The sequence below is a fragment of the Apium graveolens genome, chromosome 7 (assembly GCF_009905375.1).
Source record: "Apium graveolens cultivar Ventura chromosome 7, ASM990537v1, whole genome shotgun sequence".
NCBI lineage: Eukaryota > Viridiplantae > Streptophyta > Magnoliopsida > Apiales > Apiaceae > Apium > Apium graveolens.
Window position 1 is genome coordinate 229,250,613 of NC_133653.1, and position 15,070 is coordinate 229,265,682.

At 36.2% G+C, this 15,070-nt stretch overlaps 1 protein-coding gene across 1 annotated transcript; it reads left to right on the forward strand.

Moving 5' to 3' along the window:
- The first annotated feature begins 327 nt into the window (after positions 1–327).
- Positions 328–4,299, forward strand: LOC141675121 (uncharacterized). The gene is made up of 2 exons (XM_074481839.1): positions 328–3,177; positions 3,635–4,299. The coding sequence occupies exons 1-2, from the start codon at positions 546–548 to the stop codon at positions 4,087–4,089; spliced, it is 3,087 nt and encodes a 1,028-aa protein (XP_074337940.1). The 5' UTR covers positions 328–545; the 3' UTR covers positions 4,090–4,299.
- Positions 4,300–15,070: the final 10,771 nt, after the last annotated feature.

The following is a 15,070-nucleotide window of genomic DNA, read 5'->3' on the forward strand; positions in this document are numbered from 1 at the left end:
AGCAAATCCAATTCTATATATAAAATAACTATAATTATTTCTATAATTTTTAGTATTTAATTTTATATTCTATAAATGATAATATCACTTATAACATTGCTCTAAATATTAACATCTGTTGTCGCTCTAAAAATTATAATTCCAGCAAATAGAAGTGGGCTGAAAGTCATGTTTGGACAAATAAGTAATAATCAAATCTACAATAAATGAGCTCCCTGTAGTCAAACAATGTAGTAGTGAAAACCAAACCAACACCTAGTGTCAATACTCAATTATTTAAACTCTGACATGAGATTCATAGAGTGAGTGATAGATATGAGTCGTACTGTATGTATAATAAAGCAACCCCCACATAGCTCACCATTTTTGAATTCCATGACCACCCCCATGTACATGTCACATAATATACTTGCACACAATTTTTAAGTACATTTTTTCTAGTAGTAACATTTTACGTGTAATAATCTCTCCTATCCTATCCTATGTTCCATCTTCTGCTCTCCCCCCCAATTTTGCAATAACAAAATACTACACCCACAACTCAAATGACTAAATTGCCCCCACCTTCACTCTCCTTTTCCCTCACTTTCTTCTCTTTTTCTCTTACCCTCCTGTCCTTCAAGGTAATTTCACAACCAATCTCCGGCCAACTCGCCACCCTCCTCACCATCCGAAAAGAATTCAAAAACCCACCTGCGCTAAGTCACTGGAATGCCACGTCATCATATTGTGACTGGCCGGAAATTGTCTGCTCCGGCGCCGGAGATGTCATCATGATAAAACTGGTGGACTATAACATCTATGAACGTATCCCAGATTCATTATGTGAGCTTAAATTCCTGGAAACCATTGATTTCTCGTTAAATTATATTCCAGGTGAGTTTCCCAGATCTTTGTATAATTGCTCCAAGTTATTAGATGTTTATCTTTCTCAAAACTGTTTTACCGGCCAAATTCCGGCGGATATTGACCGGATTTCCACCTTGAAATGGCTTGATTTGAGTGCTAATAACTTTACCGGAGATATTCCTCCGGCCATCGGAGGGTTGTTGGAGCTCCGGGGACTTTATTTGCATAGTAATTTGTTTAATGGAACAATTCCGGCTAGTATTGGGAACTTGAGTAATTTACTGGTTCTGGGGTTGGCTTATAATGATTTTATTCCGGCGGGTATTCCGCCGGAATTTGGAAAGTTGAGTAATTTGACTTTTTTGTGGATGACTACGACGGGTCGGGTCGGGTCGATACCGGAGAGTTTTTCGGGTTTGGTTAGTCTTGAGCATTTGGATTTGAGTGATAATGAGTTGGATGGTAAGATTCCTGATGGCTTGTTTTTGTTGAAGAATCTTGATGTTGTGTACTTGTTCAAGAATAAGTTGTCGGGATCGATTCCGAGGGTGATTGAGTCAATTCGGTTGACTGAGCTGGATATTTCGATGAATAATTTGACCGGGGTGGTTCCGGATGATTTTGGGAAGTTGCAGGAGTTGAAGATTTTGAATATGTTTTCGAATAAGTTGTCTGGTGAAATTCCAGCTGGGGTTGGTTTGCTTGCTAATTTGACGGAGTTTAGAGTGTGGAAAAATGATTTCAGTGGAGAATTTCCAGCTGAGTTTGGTCTTCATTCGAAGCTTGATGCTTTTGAGGCATCTGAAAACAGGTTTAGTGGAAAACTACCAGAGAATTTATGCGCTGGAGGGAATTTAAGTGGCGTGGTCGTGTTTTCAAACAATCTGACTGGGAGTATTCCTAAATCGCTTGGAAATTGTCCAACGTTGAGAACTGTTCAGCTCTATAATAATAATTTTGTAGGTGAAGTTCCGTTGGGTCTTTGGACATCGAAAAATGTGTATAGCTTGATGCTGAGTCATAACTCGTTATCAGGGGAGCTTCCGGATGGATTGGCTTGGAATGTATCTCGGTTGGAGATTAATGACAACAAGTTTTCTGGGAAGATTCCTGGCGGGGTTTCTTCTTGGAAGAATTTAGTGGTGTGTAAGGCTAGTAATAATCGATTTTCTGGTGTTCTTCCAATTGAGATCACTAGTCTTACTCAGTTGACCACCCTTGAACTTGATGGAAATTTGTTCTCTGGCCAACTTCCCATGAAAATCATTTCATGGAAATCGCTCAACACATTGATCTTAGCGAGAAACAATCTATCAGGAACCATTCCTGGGGTGATAGGTACTTTGCCTAACCTTCTTGTTCTTGATTTATCTGAGAACCAGCTTTCTGGTCCGATTCCTACAGAGTTGGGCCGTTTACGGCTCACTGCTTTGAACTTATCATCCAATGAATTAACCGGGAACATCCCGCTTGAGTTCGATAATATGGCTTATGATAGGAGTTTCTTAAACAGTTCTAAACTTTGTGCGACGACTTCGGAGTTGAATCTTACTGGGTGTTACAGAAGAATTCCAAAATCCAACAAACTTTCGAACAAGTTTCTTGCGTTGATTTTAATCTTGGCAGTAGTTGTTTTGTTAGCTACAGTTGTTTCAACCGTACTTCTGATTGGAGACTATCGAAGGAAGAAGCTTAAACGTGATTTAGCATCCTGGAAGTTGACATCTTTCCAGAGGTTGGATTTTACAGAGGCAAATATACTGTCTAGCTTGACGGACAGTAACATGATTGGAAGCGGTGGATCAGGCAAAGTTTATCGAATACAAGTTGGCCGGGTGGGAGAATATGTTGCAGTTAAGAAGATTTGGAGTAACCATAAATTAGATCACGCACTTGAGAAAGAATTTTTGGCTGAAGTTGGAATTTTGGGTACAATTAAGCACTCCAACATAATAAAGCTTTTGTGTTGTATTTCAAGTGATAATTCTAAGCTCCTTGTTTATGAGTACATGGACAATCAGAGCCTTGATAGATGGCTCCATGGGAAGAGAAGAATGGAGTCCCCAACGGCTAGTTCAGTTCATCATTTTCAATTGGACTGGTCAAGAAGAATGCAGATTGCAGTTGGCGCTGCTCAAGGTCTTTGCTACATGCACCATGACTGTTCTCCACCAATTCTTCACCGAGATGTCAAGTCTAGTAATATATTATTGGACTTTGAGTTCCAAGCAAAAATTGCGGACTTTGGGCTGGCCAAGATTTTACTCAAGCGCGGTGAGGCTAACACTATGTCCACGATTGCAGGTTCTTTTGGTTACATCGCTCCTGGTAAGAACGTACAGTCTGACCTTCTAAATTTACTTTTTGTCTTTCTTTAAACGATCTGCAGTAGTACAAATGTTTGCTCTTTAGTGTAACATTCTTAAATGTCACACATGTGGAAGTCATAACAAGTTTGGGTTACTTCGATTGTCACATGCTATTTTAGAATTCTTTTGTGTTGTCCACAAACCTCGTGGCAAGGTAAAGATGGGTACTTGCCTGGGATATGTTACATGTGTATATTTGTAGTCTTTTTAAGCACCATCTTGTGTTACTGTTTGCATAATTTGCATCTGTCTTTGACCAAATTTAGCTTAATCTAAAATTATAAAAAGTTTGTTTACTATTAAAGTTGACTATTATATGTTATGCAATCTATGTTACACTTGCATATGTTGGGATGAATTTTATCAGGGTAAACATTGGTGTTTCCGCTAATGTTGTGAGCTCAACTGACTTGCAGAGTATGCTTATACAACCAAAGTGAATGAAAAGATTGATGTCTTTAGCTTTGGAGTTGTACTTCTGGAATTGGTGACAGGAAGAGAACCAAATGACGGAAGCGAGAACATAAATCTCGCAGAATGGTGTTGGAGGCACTATGGCGAGAGAAAACCCATAGCTGACATCTTAGACAAGGAGATTAAGAAACAAGACAACTTAGAGGAGATGATTGCCATTTTCAAACTCGGTCTAGTCTGTACAAGTACTTTGCCTGCCAGCAGGCCATCCATGAGAGAGGTTCTGCAGATACTTAGGAATTCAAGTCCAGGGGAAGGTAAGCAGGGAAAGAAAGGAAGCGAATATGATGTTGTACCACTCCTCGGAGTCAACGCTGTCGGTGCTACCTATCTTTCCAGCTACCGGAAAAGCAAGAAGGTACTGGATGATGAAAGTAGTTTCATTCAAATAATGTAACAAATAGGATAAATTAATAATGGCAAGTAGTTTTCATGAAATGTTACGGCATTTGTCCAAAGGCAAAAGCAGGTGTGTGTAGCTTGATTTACAATACCACTGTAATTCTACAGAATGTAGCTCTTACCTTGCATGTACAAAAGTGTATCCAGGACAACATCATCATCATCATACATTTTATTTTCATGTAACATAGAAGAATTTATTTCACGCGGATGTTAACTTATAAATTGAAATGACCTATCTTATAAAAAAACTTATAAATTGAAAATTATATGTAGTTGGAAGATGATGCCTTATTACATGGTGCTAAAACTGATGTATGGACTAGACCACCCAGAATCATAGGTGACGGTGTCTTACCCGAGCTTAACTCAATTATTAAAAACGACTTGTACGAATTAAATTTGAAAATGTAGGCTCGATAAAACTCAATAACTCAATTATTAAAAATGACTTGTACGAATTAAATTTGAAAATATAGGCCCGATAAAACTCAAATAATATAAATTGATTAACTCGAATACAATCTGAACGATTAGTTAATTACATATTTTTTTCCTTTTATATTTATTTATTTATTTATAATTTTAATAAACTGTAAAATAATAAAAAACCACATTGAACTGAATCTGGGAATGTACCTGCCCATGATTCATGTCACCTAACTTTCCAAGAACTTGATAGTAGTAGGTAGTGATTCGTCTAATATTATAACACTCAAGTTCAACCTTGTAAAATATAAAATAATTAGATAAAAGTCATATTATATACACTTTAATATACACATGATCCTAATCAAGTACATGGAGGTGTTAAATGGGTTTTGTTAATGTACAAGTCAAGTCAACGACGTGTAGTGATATCAAGTCTTGAGAGTTTAGAAGATATCATAATCACTGAATTACTATAGTAATTCCTAACACCAAAGACTTGAGGTGTGATAATTATGATTGTATTTTTCTTAGTTAGCGATTGATTTCGAGCTGATTGGCAAGAGGAAATTTATAAGACACAAAGAACAAATTATTGACAGAGCAATATGATATAACTCAAGTGATAAAGAATTTATCTCTATTCGTTCCATATTTTGGATTTAATTGCCGCTCCCATGTCAATGTTAATGTAGGAGCGCGTACTATCAAATTAGGCCATTTTCGTAAACAGACTTACTAAGAAAGAAGATTTCGCAAGAGAGAAACCAATATTTGCAGTTCATCTAACAGCCAAGTCATTTATGGTTTGTAAATTTGATAATGATAGATATAAATACAGTTGAATACTACTAAATTCAATTTTGAATCTATCGAATCATAATTTCCCAGTTTGAAATTTGATTCAACAAATATGTATTATCCTGGAGCTAGAATATTTGAAAAGTGTTGATTTATGAATACTGGTAGCAATGTTGAAAGTGTATTAAATCAACTCATTAGAAACCAAAATCATCAAACAATTTGGAAGTTGCATCTCAAGTCATATTAGCATCATGACTACAAACAATGACCACCAAACTCTATTTGTCATTGCTTCTAGTCATATTCATCATATGTTCACATTCTAAAGCGTCCAATCTTACAACTACCACCATGACCTTATACTTCCAAGACCGGACGGGAGGGACTAATGCCACCGTGGTCCCATCACGGGCCTCCCCGGTCACCTATGGTCCTTCTTCAGCTTAGATGGTTCCAATACTCATATTCTGATATCAATCATTTTTACAATTAGTACTGAATATAATGGTAGTACATTACAAGTGCAAGGAGCTAGTCGTCAGATTGATAAAGTTAGAGAAGTCGCGGTGGTTGCAGGTACTGGGAAATTTAGATATGAAAGAGGATATGCCACATTTGAGACTGTTTAGGACAATTCGGTTTTAATTTTTAGGACAATTCGGTTTAATTTTTGAGACAATTCTTTCCTGAAAAATCTTTTCAGAACCCTCCAAAATTTTGAATTCAGTGCAGTATAATACGGAAGTTTCAAGCCGACATGGAAGTTTCTGCTTATATGATGGAAGCCATCATACTCGAAAAGACAATGTGATCTTAAGTGCTCTGCATCTATCTTTAGATCAACTTTTGTTGAACTATTAGGTTGTATTCGCTTGTGTAGAATGGAATGAGGTAGGAATAAAATGAAAAATTATAAGCAAAAAATATGAAGAAAGAGAATATAAATCAGAGCATAATGAATGAATGAAACTGAGGGACTAAAATTTTTTTATAATGAAGATTGTATAAAAAAATAATGAAGAGGGGAATGGAACATTCCTTCCTCTTCATTAGGGTTTGAAGTTTAGTCTAAATTGTTTGTAAAGGAATGAAGAAAAAAATGAAAATTATTAAAATTTAATCCATTTCTTTTTTTAAAAAAAGTACAAATTTCATTGCACTCTCTCCTCATTCCATTCTATGCATCCAAGTTAACACAACGAACATCACAAACCGCCAAGGGACATGATTAAAATGATATAACCCCTGGACAACCGGTGTACAATTCCACGCTTGATCTAAGCCGCTGCAATTAGTAATAATAGAGAAGAAATAGAACAGAGGAAGAGGATAGAGAGATAGACGAGAGAAGTAGAGATAAATATCATATTGTATTTTCCATAAACTAAAACACCTGATCATGGAGCTATTTATACAACTATAACTCTTAACTATAACTATTCAAGATAAACACTAACTAAACCCCATAACAATTTATAACTAAACTACTTTCACGGACTAAGCACAGACTTCAACTTCCTATTACATTCTTGTCTCCTTAACACAATCGTGACTTCACGATTCCATAATAAAATCTGGAAACTGAAGTTCCAACTCAACAGCCGGTTCCAAAGTGGCCTCATATTCTGGATAACCTTCCAATTTAACTAAATATTGCACATGAGCACTAATTCTGTGCTTGATTATTCTCCTGTCCAAAATTGATACTCGCTTAATGATAACCTAATCAGGTTTATTATGCAACCAGGATAGAATGTGAGCTACCGCCGGTAAATTACCCCTGAATGCCTTAATCTGAGAAACACGAAACACCGGATGAACTTGGGAACTCACAGGTAACATGAGTTTGTAAGCCACCGAGCCCACCTTTTCCAACACCTGAAAAGGATCAAAGTATTTTGAAGATAACTTTTCATTAGTGACAATCTTCATGGTTTTTTGCCTGTACGGTTGCAACTTCAACCATACCCAATCTCCCACTATAAATCTCCTTTCAGTTCTGTTTTGATTTTCTTGTGCTTTCATCCTATCTTGAGCTCTTCTTAGATGAAATTGCAGGGTCTTGATCATTCTTTCTTTTCTTTGCAATGATCTGTCCACCACTTCTACTTTAGTCTCCTTGGGAAGATAAGGCAAATGAAGTAGAGGAGGCTGATTATAAATAATCTCATAAGGAGTTACTTGAATAGACGTGTGAAAATTAGTGTTGTACCACCATTCGGCTAGTGAAATCCATAAACTCCAGTCCTTAGGGCATTCACTGCACATACACCTCAGAAATGTTTCAAGACACTTGTTCACAACCTCCGTTTGACCATCCGTTTGAGGATGATACGATGATAACAATAAAAAATTTGTCCCCTGAATTGTGAATAAAGCTTGCCAGAACTTGCTTAAAAATACTGGATCTCTATCGCTTACTATAGACATAGGCCAACCATGTAGCCTAAACACACAATCCAAGTAAGTTTGAGAAACATCTATATCGGAATAAGGATGAGATAGAGTGACGAAGTGAACATATTTGCTCAGCCTATCCACAACCACCATGATCACTTCTTTCCCTTGCGACTTGGGCAGTCCCAATATGAAGTCTATGGACACATCCACCCAAACTTCATGTGGATTTGACAAAGGTTGTAACAAACCTGGTGAAGCAACATTTTCATATTTGCTTGCTTGAAAAGCCATACAATGTCTCACAAAATTACTCACCATTGTACTCATTCCTCTCCAGTAAAATAAAGCCTTCATTCTTTTCAAAGTGGCATCTCTTCCGGAGTGTCCATCCTGATAGGAAGAGTGCAACTATTACGAAAGCTTGAGAGACTCATTTGGTCCAACTAGTATCTTATCCTTTTTCTTTATCAGGCTATCGACTAAAGTATAGTGACGAACTGAAAGTCCGTTTTGAAGCTTGCCCAACAACTGTTGTATATTTGTATTCAGGCTATAACTTGCTTGGATAAGCGAGTTCAAATTAGAATCCAGGACTGAAATGGCCAGAAATAATATCTCAGAACCAGCTACCCTTAATAAAGCATCCGCGACTAAGTTATCACTTCCTTTCTTGTAATGAATTTCGTTATCGAAACCCATAAGTTTAGATAACCAAAATTGTTGAAAGGGGGTTGAAGTTTTTTGTTGTAATAGATATTTTAGGCTTTTCTGATCGGTTCGAATAATAAATTGTTGACCAGAGAGATATTGCTCCCATTTCTGAATTGCAGTTACCATCGCCAACAACTCTTTTTCATAAACCGAAAGCTTTTGCCATTTAGGCCCTAAAGCTTTACTTAAAAATGATAAATGATGACCGCCTTGCATAAGCACTGCACCAATGCCACCATTAGATGCGTCCATTTGAATTTCAAATTTCTTTGAAAAATCAGGTAAGGCTAAGACGAGTGCTAAACTCATTTTTTTTAATGCTTCAAAGGAAGAATTTGCTTTATCTGACCATTAAAACTCTCCCTTATTAAGTAGATTAGTTAAAGGTCTACTTATGCATGCATAACCCTTCACGAATTTTCGATAATAACCCGCCAATCCAAGGAAAACTCCGTAATTTTTTCATATTTTTAGGTGCATGCCATTTTTCTACAGCTGCTATCATTTGTGGATCCGTTTCCACTCTTTGTCCAGAAATAAAATGCCCCAGATACTCCACCTTCTCAATGGCAAGTGCATTAACTTGAGAACAAAATCCAAATGCTTCAAATGTTCATCTAAATTAGGACTGTAAACTAGGATATCATCGAAAAAACCAAAACGCATTTTCTTAGCAGGGACTTGAAAATGTGGCTCATCCATGCTTGGAACGTAGCAGGGCCATTAGTCAAACCAAACGGCAACTCTAAGAATTCATAATATCCGTTATGAGTTTTGAATGTCGTCTTGTAGACATCATCCTTATGAACTCAAAGATGATGATAACCCGCCCTCAAATCGATCTTGCTGAACACAAATGATCCTGATAATTCATCAATCATGACCGAAATCGGAAACTTATCCTTGACCTTTTTTATTCAGATCCCTAGTCAACACAAAGCCTCCAGGACCCATCTTTTTTCCCCACTACACAACCAGCGATGCAAAGGGACTGCAGTTGTCCCTTATTATCCCCTGATTCAGCATTTGTTGAACAAGTTTTTCAATTATATCTTTTTATTTAAGAGAGCGTACCTATAAGGCCTTATACTCACAGGGTTTTCTCCAAACTCCAGGGGTATCTTATGGTAAAAAACTCCTCTTGTTGGAGGTAACTCAGTAGGCTCGTCAAAAATTTGCTTGTATTTTCCCAAAATTTCTTGTACACCTCGCGGAACAACACTGACTTCCGATGCACAACTGACCATTTTCAAGTTGTCTTCATCTTCATCAGGCATTATCAATTGTATAAAATATAGTTGTGTTGAATTTTCCATAAGCTTTTTATTATCAATATGAGAACTGACCTTGACTCCTTTAGGAGATTTTTTTTAAGGATATAATGACAATTTCCCAAGTCAAACCCCATAACCAATCTCTTGAAATCCCACTTTACAGTACCCAAATCACTAAGCCATCGAACCCCTAAAACCATATCGCAACTGCCCAACAGAATCAACAATACTACTGACTTAAAATCCGTGATATGTAATTTCCAATTAAAATTCCTACACACAAACTGACATGGCAGATGATTCCTAACTGACATGGCAGATGATTCCTATCTGCAACCGTTACTGCTTGAGTGGCAATATAATCCAACTGTAATCCTAAATTTTTAGCTACACTCAGGTCCAGAAAGTTGTGTGTACTTCCAGAGTCTATCAGGATGTGAAGATTTTTACTGTCATGATAACCATTTTTTCTCATTGTTTGAAAATTATGATTCCCACTTAAAGCATTAATAGAAATACAAGGTTCCATACTAGAGACCTCAAAACAACGATCTTCAGCATCATTTTCCTCTAATTCCTCTTCATCCATTCCCGGTATTTCCACCGTAAACAACTGAGATTGTTTCAATTGACACCTATGACCCTGTTGTATATATTTCAGATGTCATGTCTAATATGTTTCATGTTTAGTTTTCAGATCTTAACAAATAGAAAATATCAGTACTTACTGGAATCAGTACTTACTGGAAGTCAGGACTTAGTGTCATATCAGGACTTAAGGTCATATCAGAACTTAAGTACGAGAGGACTTACAGTTAAGAAAGGAAGCTGATTAACAGTAGAAGATCGAGACTAATACATAAGAAGATATGCAAGGAAAGAGTTAGAGGACTAGAAGAATTATATAAGATATCTGATTGATATATTTTAGGAGACAGAATTATATTCCATATCAATTAGAAGTTATCTTGTAACTGTGTACGATATAAACACAGACATAGGTTTACACTATATGTGTTATCATTATCGAGAAGATCATACATTGTAACCTAGCAGCTCTCGTGATATTTGTTCATCACTGAGAGAGGACAGTTCCATTGTAACAGAGTTTATTATATCGAATACATTTGTTTTCTGTTACTTGTGTTCTAAATCGATTTGATTGTATTCTACACTATATTCAAACCCCTTCTACAGTGTTGTGTGACCTAACAAGTGGTATCAGAGCCTATCTGTTAACACACATACAGTAAAGATCCAAAACAATCATGTCTGAAGAAGCAGAAAATCCAACCAAGCCCGCCAAAACTGAAGAAACTCTGAAGACTCAAACCCACAGTCGATATGAGACTATTAAGGTTCCCATGTTGAGACCTTCTGAGTATCCCATATGGAAAGTGAAGATGGCTATATTTTTGGAAGCTACAGATCCAGGATACCTTGACAGAATTAATGAAGGACCACATAAGCCAACCAAGCTCTCTGTTGTAGTTACAGATCAACCAGCAAAGACCGTACTAAAGGAGAAAAGTGAGTATACAGCTGAAGATATCTCATCTATTGCCAAGGATGCAAAGGTACGGCATTTGCTGCATAGTGCTATTGATAATGTCATGTCAAACATGGTAATTCACTGCAAGACTGCAAATGAGATATGGGATGCTTTGGAGACAAGATTCCAGGGAACTGATGCAATCAAGAAGAACATGAGGAGTATACTCACTCAAGAGTATGAGAACTTTGACTCAAAAAGTGATGAGTCATTAATTGACTTATATGACAGGTTTGTCAAACTCTTGAATGATCTGTCACTGGTGGACAAGGAATATGATCTTGAAGATTCAAATCTAAAATTCATTTTAGCTCTTCCTGAAAGTTGGGATTTGAAGGCTACTATTATAAGAGACAACTATGCTCTTGATGAGACTACTCTTGATGAAATTTATGGTATGCTCAAGACTTATGAACTTGAGATGGATCAAAGAAGCAAGAGACAATGGAGAAATTCAAGGACAGTTGCTCTTAAGGCTGAGGAGGAATTCCCCAAAGTGACTGTCTCAAAGAAAGGCAAAGGAAAAACTCTCATCAAAAAGTCTGATTCAGAATCATCAAGTTCTGATGATGATGATTCAGAAACTGAAAGTTTACCTGAAGTAGATGCTGATGAAGAGATGATGAAATTGTGTGCTCTTATGGTGAAGGGTATCACAAATAGCCTACAGGAAATTCAGAAGAGGAAAGAAGTTTTCCAGGAAAAGTGGAAGTTCTGGTAATAAGGGTTTCAGAAAATCTGAAGGCAGAGGAGGAAAGTCTGACAGAGGAGATTACTCAAATGTCAAATGCTACAATTGTGGTGAAAGAGGCCACATATCTCATGACTACAAGAAAGGAAAGAGTGACAAAGGCAAGGCACTTGTCACAAAGAAGAAAAGCTGGACAGACACTTCAGATTCTGAAGATGAGGTGAACTATGCCTTGATGGCAAATGTTAATGGTAGCCCTGAAACTGCTGAGTTAAAGGTACCTCAAACAACTCATGCCTTTCATACTGATGATATTACTGAGTTGAGATTATATCTAAAAACCATGTTTATTAGCTACAGAGATCAAACTTTAACATATGAAAGATTAACTTCTGAAAATCTTGCTTTTAAGAAAAGGAATGATTATTTAGAAAAGGAGTTAGTTATGTTCCATCAAACTCAGAAAGAGAGAGATGATGCTTTTTATGTTAGAGATGAATTGCTGAAATTGAATAAATCTCTAAAAACTGAGTTAGAAAAAGAAAAAGAGATTATCAGGACTTGGACTAACTCTGGCAGAACAACTCAGAATTTATTAAGTAGTGGAAACTGGAAAGAGGACTTAGGTTATGGAGATGACAAAAGTGAAAAGGGAACTGAACAAATTGAGCCAATTGTTGTTTAACAAACTGTTAAGCCAAAGGTAAATCCTGATAAGTTTGTAGCTAAAACTGTAAAGTCTGATTCTGAAAAGATGAAAGAGTCTGTGACAGAAGTTAAGGAGAAGTTAACTTCCGACAAATTAGAACAGGATAAACCAGCTGAAGTCAACATAGGCTTAATGAAAAAGAAGCAGCTTAAGCATAAGCTGAAAGAAATAAGGAATGTCAACAAGGGTAAGGCAACTAGGAAAAATAGGAATGGAAAGGAAGGTGTGAATAAAAGCAATAATTATATGCCTGTTCCTGATGCTCCTAGAAAGAAATGTTATAACTGTGGAAACTCTAACCATCTTGCTTATTTTTGCAGGAAGAATAAGAATATAAACTCTTTATCTTCTAAGTCAGGAGTTAAGAGCCAGTCTATTAGGTTTAAGCCACAAAATCCTTGTTTTCATTGTGGTAGTTTATGGCATTCCATTTATACTTGTACGGAATATCATAGTTTATACTATGATTATTATCAAATAAAACCTTCTTTGAAGAAAGTTGCTTTAATTCCTTCTAGTATAAAATATGAAGCAAAGTCTGATATAAGTTCTGATAAACAACATGTTAGCATAAACTCTGATATTAAATCCGCTGCAAATGCTAACAAAATTAATAAGTGTAACACCCCCAAATCTGGGGTCGGGGATTCAGGTTGTCACGAGTTCCATTTCCCTTAATAATACTTAACCTTAACAATCAACCAACTGCTGCGTACTGTGACCCCACAATATACACACACACACCACAAGTTATAGTCTCAGAGATGAATACCAAAAATAACACAAGTCATTTTATTCCACAATTATAAACCATTTCACCTCAAAAGGGTTTCTGAATAATTTACATATTCTTTGCCATTATTACAATTCATAATATACATAAGTCTGGTTCATCAATAGTTGAAAGCCTAGCCTACTGGTAGTTCCTACCTCAGCTACGGCGACATCAACGCTTCCAGAAAACTGCGGAATATTTCCTAACCGCTTGCGAATTGGAAGCTTGGTCTTATTCATCTTTTATATCTGTTGTTGTGTGATGAAAGAAGAAAGCAAGGGTGAGCAACAAGCCCACCGAAATAATATGTATAATAATTAACAATATATGAGCATTCTCATAGTACTCATGAAAGTCTTGGTCAAGAAGAAATGAACCAAGTTGATATTTTAACGCGACCAAGTCACAAAATATTCAGTATATATATATACCTATATACTTTTCAAAATCCTTGAAATCCTCTGACACGGATAATGTACACAGAGTTCCAGTTTATAATTGTATAAAAATATCGTTGCAAGGTGATCTCATATATCTAACCTTGTCTCAACGTTTTTCTGAAAACCTTTGTTATTCATAAGATAATCATTAACTAGATATAAGTTGAAATGATGAAGTTACAAGATACTCCAATATACTTATATCTTTTCCGAATACTGCTTGAACTACCACCGTTCAATGTATAAATAGTTCATCCCATAGATTAAGCTACAAGACAAAACTTGTATAGAATTAATCTTTAAAATATCATCAAAATAAAATGAAGTTACGAGATACTTCATTTGATGCAAACATCATTTTGAAAAACTCGACCCTGCCAACACTCAACAATCGCCCAACCGTAGCCTTTCTATCGAAGTGCTCTGGGTAGTGTTGCAGAAATATCCAATTGGATGATGAACTCATTTCGTGTTAGGTCCCAATTTGTTTGTAGAAGGGGGGGTTGAATGCAAACAATACCGTTTAATCGAATAAAATGCGGAATAAAAAGGTGAAACAAAATTCAAGTTAAATAAAACTTTTATTAAACTTGAAAGGTGTTACAACAACGGTATCGGTTACAAGGGATTAATCTCAAATCAATTATGACAAATCTAGAATAAATTCGACATGAACTTTTTCTATTTTTGCAATGAAAAGATCAAATGCTAAATGCGATTTGAGATTAAGTTCTAGGGATTTTAATCCGCTAGATTGTTACACAAGAACAAGATAAATAATTCTAGTGGTTTGGATTTAACTTTACAATCTAGAATTTTGATCTTGAATAAAGCAGATGAAAAATGAAATAATTTGCTTTTGTTTCTGCTGTGTTCTTGACTTGTGTGTTCTGTTTGATTGCATGAATAATGTCTTCTGCAATCTGTTGTTTAAGTAAACAAAACAAATCCAGTTGAATCAGCAAGACTTTCGGCAAGACAATCAAATGAACTGGCATGACTATCCATTTGAACTGGTAGGACTTTCGGTGAGACTATCCTTTTGAGCTAGCAAGACAATCCCAATAGCTAGCAAGACAATCAGAATGAACTAGCAAGACTTTCGGTATGACTATCAATTGTCATACCGATTGTCATAGTAGTTCAAATCATATTGTCTTACTGAATTATTAATAGATTTTAATCTAATAA